This window comes from Bufo bufo, chromosome 6 (genome assembly GCF_905171765.1).
Source record: "Bufo bufo chromosome 6, aBufBuf1.1, whole genome shotgun sequence".
NCBI classification, from domain to species: domain Eukaryota; kingdom Metazoa; phylum Chordata; class Amphibia; order Anura; family Bufonidae; genus Bufo; species Bufo bufo.
In genome coordinates this window covers 324,242,795-324,269,238 of record NC_053394.1, presented here as the reverse complement: position 1 = coordinate 324,269,238, position 26,444 = coordinate 324,242,795, and the positions used below count along the sequence as shown (strand labels likewise).

At 43.5% G+C, this 26,444-nt stretch overlaps 1 protein-coding gene across 1 annotated transcript in view; it reads right to left on the bottom strand.

The window, feature by feature from the left end:
- Positions 1-21,932: 21,932 nt before the first annotated feature.
- LOC121003893 (G protein-activated inward rectifier potassium channel 1-like) overlaps positions 21,933-26,444 on the bottom strand; it is a 96,567-nt gene continuing 92,055 nt past the window's right edge. Inside the window, exons 2-3 of the mRNA XM_040435833.1 lie at positions 25,495-25,711; positions 21,933-22,564 (exon numbers count right to left, since the gene is read on the bottom strand). Of these exons, the coding sequence (XP_040291767.1) occupies positions 21,963-22,564; positions 25,495-25,711 (819 nt within the window). The 3' untranslated portion in view covers positions 21,933-21,962. The remainder of the gene's footprint in view (positions 22,565-25,494; positions 25,712-26,444) is intronic.

Genomic DNA, 26,444 nt, shown 5'->3' with positions numbered 1-26,444 from the left:
ATGAGAGGCTCAGTGGGCATACAATCTATCATAGGCCAGTGATCGTGCTCTGAATGTGAGATTGTTACTTAAGCCACAAGGGGTCACTCTTGTGTTACCTGTTTGTTGTTCCGTCTGGCTCTTCTTTTATTTCCTTTATTCTATTCTATTTTGTATTACCCGCTCAATAAGGTCTCTAGAATGTAATCTTTATGACCTTAATTAAAGATCAGAAGGTAGCAGAGGTGGAACAGAGGGACATTAATGGTTAAGTAAGACCTCTGCAGTGTGTGACCAATACTCAGGATTGTTCCACCTCCAGAGCACATCTGCATTTATTAATATACACATTTTAAAAAATGAAATTCCCTTTTACTTGCCCTTACATACCCTGTAGCAGCCATATTTGTTTCTCTGCGAAGAACACCAACAGTGGAAAGCTAGTGAAAAACTAGCTGGTTCCGGAGGCCGAAAATAGTCAGGAATAGATGCTGGAAGATGTAAATCACTTTCTATGAGGAGGACAGGAACTTCTTCATGGTCCTTCATAGCACACAGTCTACCAGAAAGATATAAAGAAGTCGCCCTCACCGAGCAGCTCATCCTGGCACAGGTAAAGAACGGTACAAAACATGTAGGACCGCACTCATGGGCACAACTACCAGGGTAGCAGACATAGTAGCTGCTACGGGTCTCAAAAGCTAAGGGGGCCCATATGAACTCTAACATTTGGTGCAGTTAATAATGAAGTGTATGTAAGATGGCATGAAACACTGAATGCGGCCTCAGGGTTAGCTGTGCTGTATTATTCCTGTATTGTACGTCCTGGGTGCATTATACCTACATGTGACATCACTGTGTGATGAGGAAACAGGTACATGGTGCTCTTTTGTGACATCTCTGTTTTTAAAATACATGTGCTGTATCATCACTGAGAATATCTCTGTATTGTGACGTCACTATGTGCATTTTGCCAAAATTGTGACACCACTGTGAGCATTATCCATGTACTGTGACATCACTGTATAATACATGTGCTGTATCATCAGTGAGAAGTATACCTCTATATTGTGAAGTCACTGTGCATTTTGCTAATATTGTGACACCACTGTGAACATTATCCCTCTACTGTGACATCAATGTGCACCTTATTAATGTATGATGACCTCATTTTCTATATTATGCCTGTACTGTAACATTATCCCATGTGCTTTTTAGGTAAACCAACCATGAGATTTCCGGACCTGCTGATGGAAATGGCCAAAGCGAGGGCCATACCAAGTTTATGTAGGGAAGCTCTACTAGCCGATTAGTGCATGCACTTCAGTAAGTTTGTAAGAGGGTCAGACCATTTGCGAATCTGCAAAATATATATGACATCCATGTGACGCCCGTGTTGCCTCTGTTTTTTGTTTTTTTTGCAGACCCAGTGACTTCAATTGTGGCCAAGAATAGGGTACCAGTGGTGACCTGTCTCCCTAGCAGCATGCTTCTGGGTCAGCTGCCGTACGGGTGACAGGTCATCATTGTGGCCAGTGATTGGCTGCTGCAGTCACGTGACACATGTCAACAGGATGTTGATACCAGAGCATTACAGAGCTGCAGAGATGGCCGGGGAGCAATGGAGCTGGGACCCAGTATCGGGGACCAGGTAAGTATGAACCCCTATATGAATCCCAGCGAGGATCAGCCACTCTTTAAGGTCTTTTTAAATCCTGGATAACCCCTTTAAACTTTACACGATTGTCATTGAAATCAATGAGTTTGTGCAATACATGGACAAACTGGGTCTTCCGGAGATAGAGGTGCTCTGTGTTATGGCTTGCTGGGTGTTGTAGTTTTGCAACAGCTCTATACATAGATAGTAGCTAACAGATTCTAAGTTCAGTAGATATAACAGCAATTTCTTGCCTTCGTTCCTAACATTATCTTCCACATGGTGCTATAGAAATGTAACCTAGATTCCTGCACACAATTCTGCGGTCTCCCTCTGAGAAGTTATATTGAACATTTGTAGTGTCCCACATATGTGTGTATGGTCCACTCCAAATTGTTATATATAGTATGATGTCATTTTTCACTATTCCTTTGTCTATGCTGCTGAATCCATATTATAGGCTGGTAACATGCATTACATACTTCCACCACTAGAGGTCACATCACACCATTTATATAGTGCAGCCACAGGAAGTTAGAGGGGGATAAGGAGTTTGGAGGAAGGAGAGGAGACAGACTTGTCTCTGTTCTCCCGGGCCTAGCCCGGGGAACCAATTTACCTCAACCTTTGAGTCCAAGATTAGGACTATCTGATCATACACTGTAGATTACCCTTCCGGGGTATAAAGTGAATTATCACTTTGAGGAACGCAACCTTTTAAAATAATGAAGTACAGAGTTTGCTTGCCAAGAGGGAGATCGCCCTTGGGTTGCTGGATTACTGAACTATAGACTATTGGCAAAGGAAGATAACTGCCGTTTATCAGGTTTTAGTCACTTTTGCATTAGGTGGAGAGTTTCTAAGCTACAGGCTGCCCACCATAACCAAGGACAGAAAGGCCATCTGTCAGAACACTTACTTACAGAGGATCTAAACTACTATTGAAAGGCTGAGTAACAAAAGCAAGATCAGGAACCAAGTACAAGTAAGAATATCACCTCTACTAAAGTGAGCTGGAGCTAACCTATTCACTTCACCTCAAGGAGCCTGCTAATTTGGATTTGCAGCTTTATCATTTTTCGCCATCTGTATGCAAGACAAAGTGATGATATTGAATGCCTTACTACAGCATTAGTGTTACAGGGAATCAGACATTGCTTATGAACCTGGAGATGTTCATGGTGGTCTCCTGCCCGCCAAATGCCCATAAGTGGTTTACTGTCATTGCTTTGCAATAATTCCTCGTGTATGTGACTACACTGTGTAAAAGTGGAGATGGAGAAATAATTAGTCACCGGTGACAATGAAGCTTTCCCTCCAGATAGACTGCACCTATTGACCTCTGATATTGGAGGCTGGAATTTTGCATTCATGGAAAATACGTTTCTTAGTGACATGACATCAGTGAAGATTCTTTGGTCACTATAAATTCAGTTTGCGGCTCATTAAAAGTCTTATTACGTTCCTTATTCCATTTTTCAAAATGGGACGGGATCTCATCCGAGCTGTTCAATATTTTATAACACTTGGAGATTAAATGTTCTCCAGGCGTGTCGTTTAGTACTGAAGAATTAGTTATGTTTTATCTGTTTGATGTAAACCAGATAGCTGTTAAGTTAGAACTTTGTTTGCAACTCCTCAATGCTGCCAAGATATTGGTACCTAAAATTGGCTCCAACAAGATCCGCCGTCAATTAAAGACTGGATAACAGAAGTCCAAAAGATACGTGATTTCGAGAAACTTAGATGGACATTGGCGCAGAAATTGTCAAAGTATAAAGATATTTGGGACTCATGGGATAAATATTTGACTCCAGAGAAACACTTACAGTTGCTTTCTGATTCAAGTATATGATTCTAGTAGAGTAATAAATGATAGAGTATCTCCATTGTAAGATACTTATTCATGCTATTCAATTAGATGACTGGTATTGTTTTCTTTTTTTCATGTTTTCCCTTGTTTTTGTTTTGTTCCTTCCCCTCCTTACTTTCTCTTCCCTTTCCTCATGTATCACTACCCTTGCCCTTTTTCATATGTTTTGTCAATGCTTTTATTTTCAATATCTGAATCATTTTATATTTTATAAGCCATGATTAATGCTCTGAAGTGAATGTAACTTTGAACATATACTCTGTACTAATATTTTGTATTGATATATTCTTGCTTTTATTAAGAGAATTAGATGAAAACATAGAAACATAGAATGTGTCGGCAGATAAGAACCATTTGGCCCATCCAGTCTGCCCAATATACTAAATACTATGGATAGCCCCTGGCCCTATCTTATATGAAGGATGGCCTTATGCCTATCCCATGCATGCTTAAACTCCTCCACTGTATTTGCAGCTAACACTTCTGCAGGAAGGCTATTCCATGCATCCACTACTCTCTCAGTAAAGTAATACTTCCTGATATTACTTTTAAACCTTTGCCCCTCTAATTTAAAACTATGTCCTCTTGTAGCAGTTTTTCTTCTTTTAAATATTCTCTCCTCTTTTACCTTGTTGATTCCCTTTATGTATTTAAAAGTTTCTATCATATCCCCTCTGTCTCGTCTTTCTTCCAAGCTATACATGTTAAGGTCCTTTAATCTTTCCTGGTAAGTTTTATCCTGCAATCCATGTACCAGTTTAGTAGCTCTTCTCTGAACTCTCTCCAAAGTATCAATATCCTTCTGGATATATGGTCTCCAGTACTGAGCACAATACTCCAAATGAGGTCTCACTAGTGCTCTGTAGAGCGGCATGAGCACCTCCCTCTTTCTACTGGTAATTCCTCTCCCTATACACCCAAGCATTCTGCTAGCATTTCCTGCTGCTCTATGACATTGTCTGCCTACCTTTAAGTCTTCTGAAATAATGACCCCTAAATCCCTTTCCTCAGATACTGAGGTTAGGACTGTATCACTGATTTTATATTCTGCGCTTGGGTTTTTACGTCCCAGGTGCATTATCTTGCACTTATCAACATTAAATTTTAGTTGCCATATTTTTGACCATTCCTCTAGTTTTCCTAAGTCCTTTTCCATTTGGTGTATCCCTCCAGGAACATCAACCCTGTTACAAATCTTTGTGTCATCAGCAAAAAGACACACCTTACCATCGAGGCCTTCTGCAATTTCGCTGATAAAGATATTAAACAATATGGGTCTCAGAACAGATCCCTGAGGTACCCCACTGGTAACAAGACCTTGGTCTGAATATACTCCATTGACTACAACCCTCTGTTGCCTGTCCCTCAGCCACTGCCTAATCCATTCAACAATATGGGAGTCCAAGCCCAAAGACTGCACTTTATTGATAAGCTTTCTATGTGGGACAGTATCAAAAGCCTTACTAAAGTCTAGATAAGCGATGTCTACTGCACCTCCTCCATCTATTATCGAAAAAATCAATAAGATTAGTTTGACATGATCTCCCTGAAGTAAACCCATGCTGTTTTTCATCTTTCAATCCATAAGATTTTAGATGTTCCACAATCCTCTCCTTAAGTATGGTTTCCATTAATTTCCCCACTATTGATGTCAGGCTTACTGGCCTATAGTTGCCCGATTCCTCCCTACTACCTTTCTTGTGAATGGGCACAACATTTGCTAATTTCCAATCTTCTGGGACGACTCCTGTTGCCAGCGATTGGTTAAATAAATCTGTTAATGGTTTTGCTAGTTCAACGCTGAGCTCTTTTAATAGCTTTGGGTGTATCCCATCAGGCCCCTGTGACTTATTTGTATTAATTTTAGACAGCTGACTTAGAACCTCTTCCTCTGTAAAGACACATGCATCAAAAGATTCATTAGTTTTCTTTCCTAACTGAGGTCCTTCTCCTTAATTTTCCTTTGTAAAAACTGAACAGAAGTATTCATTGAGGCAGTCAGCTAGTTCTTTATCTTCTTCTATATACCTTCCTTCTTTTGTTTTTAATTTGGTAATTCCTTGTTTTAGTTTCCTTTTTTCATTTATGTATCTGAAGAATGCCTTCTGGCCTTTTTTCCCTGACTGAGCTAATTTCTCTTCTGCCTGTGCTTTGGAAGCTCTTATAACTTGTTTGGCCTCTCTCTGCCTAATCTTATAAATTTGTCTGTCATCCTCGTTTTTTTTTTTTTTATAATTCCTAAATGCTATCTTTTTGTTTTTAATGATTTTGGCCACTTCTGCTGAGTACCACAGTGGTCTCTTCCTTTTTTTTGCTTTTACTGACAAGCCTAATGCAATTTTCTGTTGCCTTCAACAGAAAATCATCTCATTGATTCAGATTATCATAGCAGACTTTAATATGCTATTTAAAATAAAAATATTTACAAGATTCATTGGTCACGTGGCCCTTTTAAAGTGTAGGTCCACGTTGGATTTATTTTATAAAAAATATTGATAAATTCACCTGGATTTTGGGTATAGAGCTGAGGACATGGGTTGCTAGATGGCCGCTAGCACATCTGCAATATCCAGTCCCCATAGCTCTGTGTGCTTTTATTGTGTAAAAAAACGATTTGATACATATGCAAATTAACCTGAGATGAGTCAGAGACAGGACTCATCTCAGGTTAATTTGCATATGTATCAAATCGTTTTTTTTACACAATAAAAGCACACAGAGCTATGGGGACTGGATATAACGGACGTGCTAGCAGCGATCTAGCAACCCATGTCCTCAGCTCTATACCCAAAATCTCAGTGACAGGTTCCCTTTAAAACCTTCTATCACTTGACATAACTTTTTATTATATTATGGCAGCGGTAGGTCCTGTCCAGGAGGACATAGAGGGTGCATCTGCCACCTTTAAAGGGAATCTGTCACCATGAAAATGCAGTAGGAGCTGAGCAGATTGATATATGGTTTATGGTAAAAGATCCAATAAAACTTGTCATTTATGCATTTAGATACCTGCTCATTCTGGAATTTGAACTCAAGGTGTCAGTCCTATCAGTGACTGACAGCTATCTGTGTATACACAGTCATAGGGAGAAGGCTGTCAATCACTGATAGGACCGCCTCCTTGAGTTCAAAATCCAGTTTTATTGAATCTTTTCCCATAAAACTACAGTATATAACAGTCTGCTCAGCTCCTCCTGCTCTATAATCTGCTGCCAGCTGCTCAGACATCATGTTCAACATCACAGGTTCCCTCTAAACAAGTAGTTGAGATGGGAGACAAAAGATTCCTCATGAAATATACAAATGATGGGCATATGAGTCTGCATGGTGCTCCTTACAGGCCAAGGGCACTCATGTGATGGCTTTTCAGACTGCACTCATCAGGTCCTTTTTGAGTAGGAAATCTTATAAATGCCCTAAAATGAACACAGGTCATATTTTATCAATATGACATTTTAGTGACGTTTTCTAGGGGTGTTGTAGCACTAACACAGTATTATGTGCCCCTTATTGGAATGCAGTGGCCCTAGGGGGTCTTAAGTAGGGGGAACCAGTCTATAATAGGACAACCTCTTAAAGCTGCAGGATTCAAAAGCAGTAAAGAGTCTTTATCAGCATGCTCAACCCTATTAAACCAGGCATATTGCCTGGTAGGGTTGATCATGCTGATTAAAATAATACCTTATTTATCTTTGTAGGGTGCAGCGTTGTAGAGATATGAGGATTTTTATCTTTATGTAAAACATGCAGTTGGAGCACCAAGGGGCGGGATGTAGTGCTTTGAGCACCACTACAGCTATGCCCCTAGTGCTCATTACACTTTCTTTTCCCCTTAGATCGACAGGGCTAATAGCCATGTCTAATGGCGCCTGCGCGGTTACTCACAAATAATCAGTGTTGATATGTTCTATGGAGTCACTGGTGTCAGTAGGATGATAAAGTGCTGTGGCTTTTATGTATGCCATCATTGGTGGCAGTGGAGCCTCGGCTGAGGGGAGCTAGCGTGGCGCCAGGAGGAGAGAATACTTACCTTTCCATCCTGTGTTACTCCACTATGTTTGAAGTCGCTGGATTATCAGTCCACCTGAAAGTGGGGGTGCCGGCCACTTTCTCTCCTTTCTGCACAGCGCTCACTCACCCCTGCAGAATCTCCACTGGCACTGATGATTGCATTCCCGTGACCCACAGCATATTATCAAAATCATGAGTTCCTAGGGGAACACGCTGACATCAATGACTCCATAGAACATATTAATGCTGGACCACCAATGAGTCACAGCGCAGGAGCCATTAGACACGGCTATTAGCCCTGTCAATCTCAGGGGAGCGGGGAGTGTACTGAGCATGAGGGCCATTGATGTGGCAGTGCTCAAAGCTCTCCATCCCACCCCTTGATGCTCCAACCACCTAATTTGAATAAAGGTGAAATTGTCATATCTCTAAAATGCTGCATCCTACAAAGAGAAACGAGGTATCATTGGAATCAGCATGATCAACCCTACTAGGCAGGTAAATGTCTGCCACCATCTTATTATTTTTGTATCTGTGTTTGCCAGAGTTAAGACAGTCACCTGCTCTTCACAAACACACTTAAGGCTACTTTCACACTAGCGTTGTTTAAATCCGGCGTTCAATTCTGACACCGGAACTGCCCGCTGGACCGGAAAAACGTGTGAAAACGGATTACATTTGAATCCTGATCAGGATTTTGATCACAATGAAAAAATGCACGGATCCGCCTTTTATGGACTTTAACTTTTTTTTCACATTTTTCGGGTTTAACATGCAAAAACCGGATCCGGTTTGACTGAACACACAGCGCCGGATCCGGCGTTAATGCAAGTCAATGGGAAAAAGACCGGATCCGGCGTTCAGTCAAAGTGTTCAGGATTTTTGGCCGGAGGTAAAAATACAACATGCTACGGTTTTCTGAAAAGCCTGATCAGTCAAAAAGACTGAACTGAAGACATCCTGATGCATCCTGAACGGATTACTCTCCATTCAGAATGCATTAGGATAAAACTGATCAGTTCTTTTCCGGATTTGAGCCCCTAGGACGGAACTCAGCGCCGGAAAAGAAAAACGCTAGTGTGAAAGCACCCTAAAGGGGTTGTGTTACAAAACATATTCTACATTTTTCAAACCAGCACCTGCATCTCAATACTTTTGTAACTGCATGTAATTAAAAATTTTGTATAGCCAGAGAGCTATTCAATAAAATGTATCAGTATAGCGCCACCTGCTGTTTGTTCTTTTTTATACACTGCTCAAAAAAATAAAGGGAACACTTAAACAACACAATGTAACTCCAAGTCAATCACACTTCTGTGAAATCAAACTGTCCATTTAGGAAGCAACACTGAGTGACAATCAATTTCACATGCTGTTGTGCAAATGGGATAGACAACAGGTGGAAATTATAGGCAATTAGCAGGACACCCCCAATAAAGGAGTGGTTCTGCAGGTGGTGACCACAGACCACTTCTCAGTTCCTATGCTTCCTGGCTGATGTTTTGGTCACTTTTGAATGCTGGCAGTGCTTTCACTCTAGTGGTAGCATGAGACGGAGTCTACAACCCACACAAGTGGCTCAGGTAGTGCAGCTTATCCAGGATGGCACATCAATGCGAGCTGTGGCAAGAAGGTTTGCTGTGTCTGTCAGCGTAGTGTCCAGAGCATGGAGGCACTACCAGGAGACAGGCCAGTACATCAGGAGACGTGGAGGAGGCCGTAGGAGGGCAACAACCCAGCAGCAGGACCGCTACCTCCGCCTTTGTGCAAGGAGGAACAGGAGGAGCACTGCCAGAGCACTGCAAAATGACCTCCAGCAGGCCACAAATGTGCATGTGTCTGCTCAAACGGTCAGAAACAGACTCCATGAGGGTGATATGAGGGCCCGACATCCACAGGTGGGGGTTGTCCTTACAGCCCAACACCGTGCAGGACGTTTGGCATTTGCCAGAGAACACCAAGATTGGCAAATTCGCCACTGGCGCCCTGTGCTCTTCACAGATGAAAGCAGGTTCACACTGAGCACATGTGACAGACGTGACAGAGTCTGGAGACGCCGTAGAGAGCGTTCTGCTGCCTGCAACATCCTCCAGCATGACCGGTTTGGCATTGGGTCAGTAATGGTGTCGGGTGGCATTTCTTTGGAGGGCCGCACAGCCCTCCATGTGCTCGCCAGAGGTAGCCTGACTGCCATTAGGTACCGAGATGAGATCCTCAGACCCCTTGTGAGACCATATGCTGGTGCGGTTGGCCCTGGGTTCCTCCTAATGCAAGACAATGCTAGACCTCATGTGGCTGGAGTGTGTCAGCAGTTCCTGCAAGACGAAGGCATTGATGCTATGGACTGGCCCGCCTGTTCCCCAGACCTGAATCCAATTGAGCACATCTGGGTCATTATGTCTCGCTCTATCCACCAACGTCACGTTGCACCACAGACTGTCCAGGAGTTGGCAAATGCTTTAGTCCAGGTCTGGGAGGAGATCCCTCAGGAGACCGTCCGCCACCTCATCAGGAGCATGCACAGGCGTTGTAGGGAGGTCATACAGGCACGTGGAGGCCACACACACTACTGAGCCTCATTTTGACTTGTTTTAAGGACATTACAATCAAAGTTGGATCAGCCTGTAGTGTGTTTTTCCACTTTAATTTTGAGTGTGACTCCAAATCCAGACCTCCATGGGTTGAAAAATTTGATTTCCATTTTTTTATTTTTGTGTGATTTTGTTGTCAGCACATTCAACTATGTAAAGAACAAAGTATTTCAGAAGAATATTTAATTAATTCAGATCTAGGATGTGTTATTTTTGTGTTCTCTTTATTTTGAGCAGTGTATTTCTTGTCCATCTCACTGAGCTGGTCGAATGCACTCAGTTTAAATTTTCAATTGCCACCAGCCATATGTTCTGTTAGAAGTCGTGACACTTGGGGTGAGAGTTGCAGCAGAAAGGACACCCCCCCCCCTCCCCGAGCTACCAGACAAGATAATCTAGAAGAGAAATCAGAGCAATGAATGGGGAGATCTCTGGATCCATGTGAGGTACAGGGCTGGTTCTAGCTTTGTTAGAAGGAGATTGCCATGTATTATATGATGTCTGATTTTCATTTTTGCCTCAATCATGGCATAACCCCTTTAAAGACGACCTGTCACCTACCCTGAGGTGTATTTTAGTAACTACTTGTATCCCCCTTTTAATAACGACTCTGAAGCTTCTATTCATATGACTCTGTTGTGCCATTCCTCTGTTGTTCTTTTTAGAAATCTATAGAAATTAATTGCCAGCAGTCTACAGTAAAGATCCAGCTGGGCATTACGAGTTGGAGTGTGTCCCTGCACAAGTGCACAGTCTGACACTGGCAGCACTGTAGGGACTATGTAGGGACACACCCCCAACTGGTACCACCCAGCTGGACCTTTACTGCTGACTGCAGGCAATTCATTCATAAACTTCAAGTAGGATAAATGGATGAATGGCACAACATACAGCTATGAGAATAGAAGCTCCAGAATCATTATTTAATGGGGAATACAAGTAGTTACTAAAATACTTACATGTCAGGAGATATAGCAAAGGGTACAGGTCCTCTTTAACCCCGAGTGCCTTGTTGATAAGCTCTTGTGGACTATCATATATAAACCCCTGCTGTGTGCACATGAATATGGTCTTACGAGGAATGATTGAGCACTGGCAATTATTTTGCACAATACATATAAACTATTGTACACTGACGTATGGAACTCTATTGATACTTGATGGTTATACCCTTGAAACGCACATTGCCGTCTGTAAAAATTACCATCCATCCCATCATCACATGTATTTGCTGTCATTCTCCGCCAGCTTTTCAGAAAATGTGTTTTCTATACAAACCCAGTGAAATGGCATTTGCAAAATCCTTCTCGGTAATATTATGCGATACCAGGTTATTATATCTCCATTAAACATAAATACGTGTACAATATACGCGTCCATTAGAGTCTCTGGAACTGAGCTAGCTGAGGGAACAATTAGGCCCGCAGCACGTCAAACGTATCTCCTAGAATCTGTGTTCGCACCTGCAAACATTGTGCATTTCCCGGCAGATTCTTGGTGTGTGCTGAGAACGCGTTTATTGCGTTGTGCTTGGACGGCTTTTATGGGAAATGACTTTCCACTGACTTGTGTCAGCAAATATTTACTGGCTATGGCTGTGCAGCGAGCCCTGGTGTGTATGCAGGCGGTGCAGATGCTGCAGACTCTTAACCGCCCAGTAAAACTCTCCTTCATGCATTGGCCACAATTCACTCAGGGAACTGCGAAAGATTGTCCACAATAAACTATCATGGGGAAAAAGGGGCTGTCTCACTTCAGTAAGTGGCATTTATCATGTAGAGAACGTTAATACAAGCCACTTACTATTGTACTGTGATTGTCCATATTGCCTCCTTTGCTGACTGGATTAATTTTTCTCTCACATTATACACAGTTTATTTCCATGGTTACAGACCACCCTGCAATCCATCAGTGGTGGTCGTGCGCTCCCATGATCCCGGCCACCAAAGAGGCTGACTGATGGATTGCAGGGTGGTCTGTAACCATGGAAACGAGCAGTGTATAATGTAATGTAAAAACGAATCCAGCCAGCAAAGGAAGCAATATGGACAATAACAATACATTAGTAAGTGGCTTGTATTAACTTTCTCTACATGATAAATGCCACTTACTGAAGTGAGACAACCCCTTTAAAGGGAACCTGTCACCGGGATTTTGTGTATAGAGCTGAGGACATGGGTTGCTAGATGGCCGCTAGCACATCCGCATTACCCAGTCCCCATAGCTCTGTGTGCTTTTATTGTGTAAAAAAAACGATTTGATACATATGCAAATTAACCTGAGATGTGTCCTGTACGTGAGAGGAGTCCAGCGTGAAGGAGCCCAGCACCGCCCCCAATCCGTAAACCATGTGGTGAGCATGGTGACGTCAGCACAGGTCCTGCTGAATGAAGATAGCAGGTTCTTCTATCCTTATTCAGCAGGACCTGCGCTGACGTCACCACGCTCACCACGTGGTGAGCGCGATTACGTTTTCAAAGATCCTTTTGCAGGTCCTGCAAGAAGGAGAAGAAAGAAGACGATGCCGGCTGCGCGATCAAGTGGATGAGGTGAGTTATGTTTTTATTATTTTTTAACCCTCAATTGACATTATACTTAGCATTCTGTATTAAAGAATGCTATTATTTTCCATTAGAACCATGTTATAATGGAAAATAATAAATTCTACAGAACACCAAACCCAAACCCGAACTTTAGTGAAGAAGTCCGGGTTCGGGTCTGGGTACCACATTCATTTTTTTCTCACGCGCGTGCAAAATGCATTGCACTCGCACAGAAAAAACGGAACAACGGAATGCAATCGCAGTCAAAACTGACAGAAATTGCGTGCAGACTACTGCGATTTTCCCTGAATGCACCGCATCCGGCACTCACCCGCAATGCCCGTGTTAAGGGGGCCTTACAGAAAAAGGTGCAGCCATATTGCACTTACCTTAAATTTATTATTACTTATCACATTATCATTTTCATAAATTTGGTGCAGGTGAACACAACAACTCCAATCCTTAAAACTGCATGTAACTTCAAATATACCTACAATGAAGAATTCCCTATGTGTTCCAAGCTGGAATGGTGCTTTGAAGACATACAGTATATGAATTATTAGACAGCTAAGGTTACATGGAGCCTGTCACGTTGAACCTGAAGTCTGATCTGTGGGCAGCGTGGCATAGGAGGACCTGAGCAGGCTTCTATATCATTTTGTGGGGAAAAGTGGGGCCACTCACTGGACTTCTAAGCCCAGGATGAACAGGAATTAAATTGAAGACATGACAAGTTTATACTGAATAAAACTATTTGAATATTTGTGGTAGAGGCTTAAGGTAATTGACGAGGAGGAGCGCCCAAACCACTGCCCTAAGCTGGCTGAGTTGTGCCAGGAGCGTGGGTAAGCCTAGAAGTGGGCATACCCTGAAGGGGACTGAGGAGAGAGAGAGAGAAAAGAAAAAGGGGGGGAGGGTGGGTGTGATCTGGAAGCGCCCAGAGGAGGCGGGAGCCGGTGCTTATGAGGGGTCAGACGCCCCTCCCACAAATTCAGGCTGACATATCAGCCTTCCAACTTGTGGTAGAGGCTAATGGAGGAGTGCCCAAACCACTGCCCTAAGCTGGCTGAGTTGTGCGGGGAGCCAGGAGCGTGGGTAAGCCTAGAAGTGGGCAAAAAGAAGCGAGGAGACCGGAATAGCGGAAAACCATTGAATGCGCCTCAGAGCACGAGATTACGAAAGCCTGGGATATCTCGACCTTCGGGTAAGGAATGTACTTAGCAAAACAAGAAGACCGCCACCGCCCCATTTCCGATCACGTGGGCCGGGACCCCCTTCTTTTTGGAAGCAGCCGAAGCTTCCCCGATACGGAATGAGTGACCGGTGATGGTGAGTGGGTCATACCCGAGACCTGACGCCAAGGTCCTAAAATGGGATATAAATTGGACAGAAGACAGGAACCTTCGCGAAAGGCAACAGCTGGAAATCAGGGTGAGCGTCCTGCCGCAGAGCCAACGACTTGACCTCGGAGGAAGGCCCGTGCCGACTAGCTTTGGTGGAAGGTAGATGGAGGACAAAATGGTCCTATGCCCAGGTCAGTTGCTGTCTCAGCAGCCCCTGATGCCTGGAGGTGGCGCGGGTGACTTCGCCTGGCCCGGGGAAACCGCAGAATCCAAGGTACACTGCTGCTCTGATGACTAAGCTGCGAGAGGGCCCAAAAGGATGACCAGGGAGTCAATGGTGGACTGTAACTGGGACAGTGACTGCTGGATGGACATAAACCCCGAATGGACACCTGACGGCTCGGGCTGGTCATCAGCAGTCTATACAAATCCGCCTTACGAGCGGAGGCCGGGTGTGGAAACCCTCTCCAGCTTCGGAATCATCCAACCTCTCAAGGACATAGGGCCCGACCGGCCTGACACCGAAGATTCTGGGACTGACATGGTGACATCCATGTCTGAGCCTGTGACATGCCTGACCTGAAGTTGCTAGAGGCGGCCTGTAAAAGATGTTTAAAGATCCCGACCTGGGAAAAGTGTCGGATAAAAGCTGCCGGCTAGAACCTGGAAGAAAAAGGGAAGAACATGCAGGCTGACCAGACCCCGGACCAAGGTCCGAACGGTGCAAAGTAGATGAAGTGAAGCCCGCGCGCCGGGGAATGCATGAGCGTAGAGCTAGGTCGTGCGGGAGGCAGCGGATGGGAGGACTGGCCAGGAGATGGAAACAGAACTACCAATAGGCGACAAGAGTGACCAAACCAGGACAGAACCACAGGAAGTTTGTGAAGCGACCCCTGAACCCTGGGAGACCGGCGCCGATACTGGGGGAGCCTGAAAAGCGATCGAAATGATGACCCGTGGAGCCTAGGCGACCCGAGGTGAGGACAGGAAACGTGACCCGAAGGAGGGTGATGAATGAACGCGGCCTGTGTGAGTGAACGGGGCGTGCCTAGCCGAGGGGCAAATGTGGACCTGACCCAGACAGAACCTGAAAGTGCGTAAACCGAGATGAGGGCAGCAGGAGTGACGACGGACGGATGGCCGGGACTCCAGTTCCGATACTCTTGCTTGGACGTCAGCCACCGAGTCGACCAGTGAATTCGAGGTGGACTGTAGCTGCACCGGCGAGAGCTGGATAGATGATGTGTCCGGTTGAACCCCGGAAGAGTTTGGGCTGGTCATGAGGAGTTTATATAGCTCTGCCTTTCTGGCGGAGGCTCGATGCGGGATGCCCCTCCTGTCAAGCTTCGCCAGCAACTTTGGAATGGTCCAGCTCCTTAGTGACGATGGACCGGCTTGGCCTGAAACGACTGTTTCAGGGACAGAAAGGCTGTCCCTATCTCAGAGGCCCGAGACATGATTGACCTGTGGAAACATAAATTGCGGAAAAAGGGTGATGGAGTAAAAGGACCGAAAAGGTGTGAGGGCAAAGATATAAACGTACCCGAATACAGACCACCTCCCCGGATAGATGAAGAATCTAATTAACTGAGAAGCATCGACCCGTTGGGCTCGCCGAGGATGTCAGTGAGCACTTACCTGTACAGGACGGACTGGAACCAGGGAATAGGCTAGAACCTGAAAGAAAAAGGGGGACAGGCGAACTTGAGAGTACAGAACGAGGGATGACCCCAGACCTGTTGAGCCAGGCGAACTAGCCAGGATGGGGCGTACCCCTGGAGTCAAATAAACAATTTGAGCGTATCAGATTGGCCATTGATAGAAGAAGGCCACCTGAGCGTACCAGGTGGCAGAAAGGAGAGATGGCGCGTTGCAGCGGCCCGCGCAGGGGGCGGAGGACATTACATGACGGACCTGAGCCAGGTGGACAAAGAGCGTGGAAGAAACCTGAGGATCAGGCGGAAGAGTGGCCCCGTAGGCTGCGCTAGATCCGACAACCCGACTACCAGCTGGTGGAAAGGAGCGAGGAGACTCACGTACCAATTGAAGGTGAGTAGGCAAGGAGGACCTGGGCGTACCAGGAACGAACTGTGCCCTGGGCGAACCAGGGGTTGACAATGTGACAAAACAAGACAAGCGACCGTGCCCAGTGAACAATCAGGGGCCTAGGAAGTGGCTACGGACACAAGGACAACAGTGACCTGGGCGTACCAGGCAGACGATGACAGGCCTGGGCGTGACCAGGTGGAGAAAAGCGTAGAAAGAGTGCCAGGGCGATCCCAGCAAGAGGGAGACGACCTGAGCGTATCAGGGAGGTGGTTCATTTAAAATATATTTTTTTTTACGCAACCCACAAGATAAAATATTACAGGTGCAACTGCCACACCAAACCCCCATACCCGGGATGTCAGCAGGCAGGACCACAGGGTGAATAAAAGTTAAGGCATGCCCCAATGTCGCCCCCTGCCACCAGATATGCGCAGCAGGATCCTGAAAGCGGCTACCTGGGACCCAGCGTGGCATGACCCCCGAAGGAGGCCGAGAGTCCCACCAGCCACTGAGAGAAGAACGGCGGGCCCTAGATGTGGCGCTCGGGACCCGAGCCCCCCCCCCGGGAGCCAGACGCCAAGCGGAGGACCGCAATAGCAAGAATGGGGCCAGGAGGCAGACTGCACATGATGAATCCCACAGAAAGTGAAGAACAAGAATGCTTGACCTGGCCTGGCGTGACACAAACAATGATATACAAAAACAAAGAAGACAGGAAAAAAAATAAAAATAAAAAATTGTACAAACAATATGGCCATGACAAGATCTCCAGGCTGACTGGGCAGCCAACTGAATATCTGCTTAGCGGTGCACTGGAACACAGGGGTAGCCTTACACCATCCAGCAGATCGACAACCAGAACCAGACGGAAACCTGGAATCGCAGGCAGCAGAAAGGCAAAGGGAGAAAGACAAACATCCCAAATGTGTAAGTTAATCACCCAGAATCACCATTCACTTGGCTGTGATCTAAAACCAACCATAATGTCAGTCAATGATTGCACGCAGTGGATGAAGATATGGCTTAGCAAGTGATGAAGGAATGCACTATAATCGGATACTGGCTGCTGGAAAAGACAGGAGCGACCTTGATCTCTCCAAGATGGACATTCAAGAAATGTGGTCATGTTGACAATAACTGTTATACAGGGGTCAATAAGATCAATGTATGTGGATTCAGAGTAAAATGATAGTCTGGTGCTGACAACCCAAATGCAATCTATGGCAGATTTCCAAGCCACATAAGCTAGATAGAATAACCTACACATGAAATAAAAAAAAAAGAAACAGGACTTGCCGATGCAGTGCAACATAGCGATCCACGGCGTGCGTTCCACACTGGAACGCATGCCGACTCTGCGACCGGAAGTAGCGCTGCCAGAAGAACATGGGGGCGCCAGCCGGAGGCAACTTGGTGGAGCAGGGAACGAGGGAAGGAGACTCACCCGACCTACAAGAGACGTGGGAGGCGACGTACGGGCGGTGAGCAGGCCACTTGAGGACTCCAGGTGAGAAAGCGAGGCGGCTCTTGACCCGGCGGCTGTGATCTGGAAGCGCCCAGAGGAGGCGGGAGCCGGCGCTTATGAGGGGTCAGACGCCCCTCCCACAAATTCAGGCTGACATATCAGCCTTCCAACATATCAATCTGCTCAGCTCCTCCTGCTCTAAAATCTGCTGCCTACAGAGCACATTACTGTACATGATTAATGTGACAGGACCCCTTTAAGGCAATATGTAAAGTAAATGTTATAATCAACAAAACTCCTCTGCATAAAAATATGAATTCAAAAACTTTTCGCTCACTACTTGATGAACAGAGGAATCAGAGGAGAAGTTAAATATGAAAATGATATTACAAAGATGCTCAAAGTATTCACGTTATTGACCAAGGGTCCTTTTTACATGGGATGTCATCATTGCGGAAGCAGAAAGTAGAGAACAGCAGGCAGCGCGGTATCAGAAAAGAAGCGGCAGGGGATCAGTGGGGATGCTTTTTTTTTTTTCCTAGCGTATACTATGGTGAGATGTTTTAAAGATTTCTTCTCCTCTAAAATAGTCTCAGACAAGATTTCTCACTGGTTTATATCCCAAAGTTAAAGGGGATGTGCAGTGCAAAGATATTGATAATCTATCCACAGGAAAAGTCATCCATATCAGATCAGCGGGAGTCCGACTCCTGGTACCCCCGCCGATCAGCTGCTTGAAGAGGAAGCGGCGCTCATGCTGCTTCTGCTTCAAAATAACCTTTGCACTGTCTCATCTGCAGCAGCGGCTGCACAGTGTAATTAAAACTGCTCATGCCATTCACTTGAATGGGACAAGGGCTATAATTACACTGCGCTGCCTCTACAAGATCACCAACCCACAGGTCATTTTGAAGCAGAGGCTACTCTTCAATTAGATGATCGGGGGTGGTACTGGTAGTTGGACCCCTGCCGATCTGATATTGATGACGTATCCATTCTGTCTCCATTGCTCGGCTATACCTGGTTGCACTAGCAAAGCAATGATAAAGTCTCCCTGGATTTGTTTAAATAATTTTCTGAGCTGTGTTGCTATGTAGCTGTTTCTGAATTCTGATGGGTTTAATCAAGGTCTGCTTTGTATATCCAGTCAGTTCCCTCATTTATTTGCCTGAGGCTCAGTGCACAGTTCACAGAGCAGCTCCTCATATGGTTCTGTCTGCCCGCTGTTGGTGTGGACCTTGCCTCAGGTCACCTTGTTCCATGTCTGTTGCAAGTCTATTCCTACTTTACTTTGTTTTAAGTTGTTTTTAGTATTTGTAGTACTACATGACTACTGGCTATTCCTGACTATGCTCCTACCTCTTGATGATGACCTTTGACTCTATGCACTCCAGTCCTGTCCCATGTCCACATTCCATTCTTGCTCAAGTGTTTATGTTCCTGCCCTAATCTGGTGTCCATGTTCCATCTCTTGGGTTGTTCCTGTAGTTCGTGTTTCTAGTTCCAGCTCCTGGTTTACCCCTTTCTACACCCCATGTCTGGTCTTGTTTTCTGGCCTGATATCGCGGCTGTCCAGCTACAAAACTATTCTGGGACCTGCAACTTGAGGATCCACCTTCTACATCTCAGAAGGGCTAGTTTCACACCTGCATTCAACTGATTTGGCAGGCTTATCTGGCAGAACGATCATGTCAACAAGATCCTGGACTATTGTACATGAGTAGTAATGCAGATAAAGAGTCCAGATCACTTTTATTTTTTAATGTCCCCGTTCCTCCACTGTCAGCATTAAGGCCTCATGCACACAAACTTATTAACTTTCAGTGTCCGTTCCGGTTTTTTTTGCGGACCGTATACGAAACCATTCATTTCAATGGGTCTGAAAAAAAGTGTGTCCGTATTTACGTTCCGCAAAAGAATAGAAAATGTCCTATTATTGTCCGCATTACGGACAAAGATAGGACTGTTCTATTAGGGGCCAGCTGTTCCGTTCCGCAAAATACGGAATGCACAGGGGCGTCATCCGTATTTTTTGCGGTTTTCAAAATACATATGGTCGTGTGCATGAGGCCTAAAGCTGTGCTAAAATACATTGTCGGGATTGCTGTGCATGAGCCCAGGAATCCTCTTTTTAGTAATGTTTGTATATTTTACACAAGTGGTCTTCTAGAGGTTGCAGTGTCAATCCTGTCTACCAAAGTTCCCAAAAATAACTTGGAAAACCCCTTTAAAGTGTCCACACCTGCAACTTCTATGTCTCTAATGGTGGTGATTAGAGATGAGAGAATTTTTCAAAAGTTCAATTTGGCTAATTTGCTGAATTTTACAAAAAAATTTGCCTTGTGACAAGTTACTTCATCACGAAGCAAGTAGTGGGTGCAATGACAATGACAGGGAGCTGTGATAGCACCGCTCTCCGTCATTGTACCCCTCAGATGCCACGTTCATACATGATCGTGGCATCTGAGTGTAAAAACAGTGTAAAATGAACATAAAATTCGCAACTGGCCGTCCACAGCTATCTTGCTTGAAGATCTGGCGCGAAATCTCGTCATACGTCACCACGCACAAGTTTTCAGCCAAGATCTTCAATCAAGATGGCAGATGGCGGCCCGTGACGAGCAAATGGAGGAGGTAATAATAATTTTTTTAGTTTTTTACACTATTTAAGGTTAAATCAATTCGCTTACATGAAGCACAAGGAAATTAGGCTTTGAGGCAAATCAAATTTATCCTGAATCCTTCATGGGATTTGATTCCCTCATCTCTAGTGGTGATATGCTTCTCGGCACTGTGTTTTAATTCACTTCTATGGCCCTGTGTGTAGTGTACGTGACCGTCACAGCTCCTTTGTTTTTGGGTAGAAAATCGCTGTTTAGCCCGCACAATCTGCTGCCCAGAAACGATAATTTAGGTGCCTGCATGAACTACAGTTTCACCCGATAAATAAGCACCTTTAGAGGGGCAGATTGTTGGGAATAAGTGTTCACAGGAATGTTTGTTCCCAATAATCTACCCGATTATCGGGAAGTCTAAATCCACCTTTAAGCTCAACCACAAAAAGAATATTTTAAACATGCAAAATTCCCATACAGTGTATGCACTGTGTCCCACTTTCCTGCTGCACATTTCATATGTAACACATGCAGAAATTATACCTCTTTATTTTTTGTGTGAATCTGAAATCATACCCTTGAACTGTACCAATATGCCCTGCACCAAATCATGCAGTGCTGCATTGCTTTCTTTACTTCAGCCAATCACAGATGAGGGGAGGGTTTAATACCAAGATCTTTCAGCTGGAGGTTTTCTGATCTGCTTATAAATCTTGCTAAAGCCTTTTTTGTGATTGGGTGGTAGCACCAAATCTTCTCTAAACTTTGGTCCTCTAGATCAGGGATGGCCAACCTGCATCTCTCCAGCTGTTGCAAAACTACAATTCCCAGCATGCCTAGACTGCCTACAGCTATCAGCCTACAGCAGGGCATGGTGGGACTTGTACTTTTACAACAGCTGGAGAGCCGCAGGTTGGCCATCCCTGCTCTAGATGATCTAACAGTACATCATGTAGAGTTTGTGAGAGATATCAGCACATCCAAATGTTTAAAGTCACCACATTTTTTTGCCTAGTTTTGAGTTTACAAAATTGGATGGCAAGTCTGGTCCATTTTGTTTTAAGACTCACTTTTGGAATATTGTAATATTCACTTTTTGTTAGAAAGGTCTCCAGAAAATAAGATGATCATCTAGTCTTATGCTGCTGGGGATCATAACAATCAGTTGTAAACTGTGGAGTAACCTGACAGAATGTGTTACATTTTCTTACAGTGCCTCCACATGGTACCAAATTACATTCAATGGATTGTCCATATATTGTACAGTAATGCTTGGACATTTTTGAGCCCTCCAGAGAAAGTCTTTGCATCCACTCTGGCAAATTGATGGAGATTCCAAATGAGGGACTCTTCTTTATTAACTCAAAATGTTTTTCCAAACCAGACCTGTGAATGTAGCTTCTACATGTATAAGATGACTCAAAAGGACATGTGATCGAACTATCTGTATCGATTAGCTTCCTTTAAAGACCTTTAAACTATAAAAATAAATGATTATAAATGTTACAAACTACAATGAAACACAAAGTGCAGAGAGTACTCTTGTTCTTACATTCAGGAAATATGAATTCACAGTGATCAGAAAAAGTTTTTATTATTTTTACCTTTTTTTTTTTTCCTGGAACATAATCAGTTCCAAAAACATTGTATATTCTGTATGTACTTCTCATGCATTCATGAAAAGACAAGATATTTTCGATGCATGTTTTAATGTGGAAAACAATGTTTTATGACAAAAATGTAGAACAGTGAAAGTCTTTTCTTGTCACAAAGTTTAAGGCCATTTTATATTATTCCACTTAGGAACCAGCAAGTTCCTGTTCTGTTCCTAGACATTTAGCTGATGCAGCCAGAATTCATTTTCCTCAGCTTTGCAGGTAGATTACTATCTAACATTGTCCCCAAGGTTAGCATACCCTGTGTCTTCTTCTGGAGCTGAAGATTTCCAGTAGATTGTGTCATGCACTCTGGTTTCACCTTGAAATATTTCAGAGATGTACTCTCCTCGCTGTCTTCACATGTGGAAACTGTGATCCGTTGTATTTTTAAGGGGAGATCCCCAGTGCTGCATGCCCTCTCTACACTATTGGTACACATTCTTAGTAATTTTCCCTTGGCACTGTCACTGCCTCGACTCAGTTTTTGAAGCTTAGTAGGAAGTAAACTACTGCCGACTTCAAACACATTGAGGTAGTCTAAAGAGCAAACCCTATCCCGGTTATATTTATCACTGCAGACAGAGTTTAGAGGAGAACCTGGGGCTTGTTTCTCTTCTAGTTCCTTTACACTGTAGTATGGAGTTGGGACTTCAAAGGTGGCATGAAACTGGGAGTAGTCCACTCGAAAGAAGCCCTCTTCTAGGGACATAACTGGAAGAAATCTATGTCCCCAAAGCACTTCATCCTCTGTATAAGATGTTCTTGCTTGGCAAGTCATTCCTGTAAGATAATTGACACTTCATTAGATTCATCGAATTCTTTAACATAAATTTAACATATGAGTTAAAGAGGGTTCACTTATATATGACATGTACAGAGAAAATACATGACACATTCAACTTTGTTCATATCTGCATTCCTGTTTCCATTGTTCTCTTCTGAGAGCAGAAAAATGAAAATAAAAGAAACTCTAATCCATTGCATGATGGCCATGAAAAGTACCCAATAGACCCCATTGAGGTCCATCAGGTTTCTGTCATGGAGCCCGGCATGGTGTGTTATTTTGTCCAGGATTTTTAACGGAATCTGGCAGTAGCCTCCAAAACAAATGTGGCTTCAGCCATAAGCCTCATTTACAAGTCAGTATTTTGGTCAGTGATTTCCATCAGTGTGAGTCAAAACCATGATTAGAGCCTCCACAAATATAAGGTATAAGGGAAAGATCTGCGCCTATTCTGTGTTCAGAGCCGCACCTGGTTTTGGCTCAAAATCACTGATGGAAATCACTGACCAAAATCCTGACTGTGTGAATGAGGCATTAAACTACCTTTCCTTTTTTTCCAGCAGGAGCTGTGCTGTGCCTGGTATTCACTCAGCACTAGAGTATTTACATGAGAGGAGATTTACCAAAACTGATGCAAAAGAAAACTGGGTTAGTTGCCCATAGAAGCCTTTTATTTTTCAGAACACTTTTGGAAAATAAAAAGGCGGAAGCTGATTGGCTGCAGTGGGCAACTAAGCCAGTTTTCCTTTGCAGAAGTTTTGATAAATCTCCCCCAGTGTGTCTTTGTGCATGTCTGTCTTGCTGTATAGACTTCAAAGAAGAATGGAAAATGATGTCTTCTCTGCCAAATTATTATGATACAATGAGCTTTCATTACAGCTTATTACACACATTGCAGGACAAAAATGCTGATGAATTATACAGTGAAGTCACTTAGAATTAGTTATCAAACGCTTCATTTCTGCTGCAGATTTCGAACGGCCTTTCATTTCAATTAAAATATATAAAGATTCATCCATAAGTAATAAGGAGTTTATGTAGGACATTATGAGTCTCATCATAAGAGATGTAAAAACCAGAAGATGCTATCTGAAAATGTTGTCTTTGCCTATTATATTCAAAACTCACAATGCTAATAATTTTCTCCATATGGACTCAAATCTCAATTGATATTCAGAAAATTACACTGATCGTTACTCTGGAGTAGGGAACAGATATTTGGTTAAAAGTTGCTATTACATCTTAAAGCCTTTAAATTTGAAATAGTCACTGTACTAACAAATTAAGCATAAATCATTGGTAGAAATATAAGAAACAATATATTTAAAGGCTATTTACTCCTTTGAGGGCAATTTTTTTTATAATTACATTGTACTTATGTTGAGCTAAAATAATTTTTTCACTTGGTCTTTATTAAAAATATGGAATCCTTTTTTTCTTTACATAGCTGAGATGCTGTAGTAGAAGCCTGTGGATTTTTAGTCTTTTCCGTCATCTAAGGAGCAGACAGACTCCTTATCTCAGCTCTCTGCTCTTGTAAACACTCATCAAAGCTCAATCCTTAACTTACTGATAAGAATGTGGCTTAAATAAGTGTTTATGACCTCTTAGTAGTTTAGAGATAAGGGTTATTAGATGACTGGCACAAAGTGAAAGTATCAGCCTGCTTGCTGCTGTATGTCTATGGAACAGCAGCAGTGGACAGGAAGTGGACAGGAAGAGAGAAGGAAGACTGCGCGCACCGTCTCCCGTATGACTTTTTCAGTATTTTGCGGTCCGAAAAAAACAGATCCGCAAAAAATACAGATGACGTCCGTGTGCATTCCATTTTTTACGGAACAGTTGGCCCCTGATAGAACAGTACTATCCTTATCTGTTATGCAGACAATAATAGGACATGTTCAATCTTTGAACGGAAAAACGGAAACAAAATGCATACAGAGGACATTCCGCTTTTTTTGTGGACCAATTAAAATGAATGGTTCCGTATACGGAACGCAAAAAATGGAACGTACACGAAAAAAAAAACGCTCGTGTGCAAGAGGCCTTAGAAGGACATTTTCGTTGCAGCTGACCTTGTAGCAGCAGATGACCCTGGTATACCTATTCATTGCTTCAGGCTGGCAGCTCAGGAGGCATTGAAGATTTAAATTGACCGCATGCGACCACCTCTCTGGGGTGGATAAGAAATATGGAAAAGAACAAACAGCAGGTCACACTATACCGATACATATTATTGAATAGTTCAGTGGCTATACTGAATTTTTATTTACATGCAATGACACATTTATTCAGATTGAAAAATGCTGTATATTTTTCATGGGACAACCACTTTAAGGAGACGTTCGCATGATGGCTTTTTGAGTGAAATTTTTGTGTGGACAGTCAAAAACCCATCGGCGGCCGCAGCCTCTCTGCCTCCAATACATCTCAATAGGAGGCAGTGCTGAGGATCATGGAGCAGCGGCTTAAAGCCACGGCTGTGCTGAGAAGGGACATGTCCTTTCTCAACGTGGCCGTGGCTTTAATCGGCTGTCAACAGCAAAATTCCGCTCAAAAAGCCGCCTTGTGAATGTCCCCTAAGGAAGAGAGGCTTGTATGAGCTTTGCTAATCTTGCTACTTGGATTTCAACTGTTATTGATTTACAGTGGAGAGGGCTTTGGCCTTCACCCTTTTTCTCTGTGTCCAATTCTGTCTTATCCTCCTTATTTGCGCTGGCTAATTTTCTCCATCTAACCACCCCCTCACTCTATTTCTTACCTTATCTCATTGCTTTTCAGTCTCCCTCATTCTGTCTCATATTCCTTGAAGTAAGAATATTACATTATTGATGTGCTTCTTAGCAGAATTAAACTATGTTCTGCTTTTTTTCATCATTCCTTTTGTAGCACGCTGATACAAATATTATGATGCTCTAATTCTTACCTGTAGTTTCCACAATGCCTTCCAGAATAACAACTATCTCAAACTGCTCACTCCTCAGTGATTTCTGTGAGAGATCAAAGAATGGGCTCCGGGGGTTGATCTCATGGCAGATAGTTAGTGGAGAAACTAGGAACAGCTGATCAGCTCCTGTGCCAAATCCAACATCCAGCTCACGTTGGTCTAGCGGCAGGAATTCACCTTCTGGGGTCTGTCTGGACTGAGAGACAATGCAAATATTAAATAAGTAATCATATCAGAAATTCAGCTCCAGTGTGGATGAAAGTAATGAGTAAATTGAAAATGTGTTTATTGTATCTTTTGCAGATGGCCATTTACATTTCATTACAATTCAGGCAAGGGCTATACGGTGACGTACAACTAATTAAAATTAAGAATAAGTTGTAACTAATGATACTAATTGTGGTTGTGTAGAAATCCAGCAGGGTTGGATTTCTGATGACTGTCAGAAATTTTATGTTGCATGTCTACAAGTCACCGTGTAGCCATATCCTGGTTTAGGACTGAAAAGATAATGGGGGTCATTTATCAAGCTGAAATATGCCTAAATAAGGCGTATTTCAGGCGCAGATTGTGGTGCAACGGTTAGTTTTAGGAGTAGAAAAAGGTCTAAAAGTTAGACAAATGGCCGGCGCCTCTTCATAACTTTGTCGATCCACTGCCAGCAATGGGGGTTAATTAAGACCGGCATCTAAAACACCAGTTTTAATAAATGTGCCCCCATATCTCACCAGATAGTACACATTTCGTAAATTTGTCAGCTGGACATAACATGGCAGAACCAGACTTCACCTATCCCCAGGACTTACATTAGGGCTGAATTATACAACAGCTGGACAGCAGAATAAGCAAAAAATATGAAGCATGTTTCACAAAACTATATAAGATATCAAGAGGGCAAGGAAATAGGAATTCACCAATAGATGATTGGA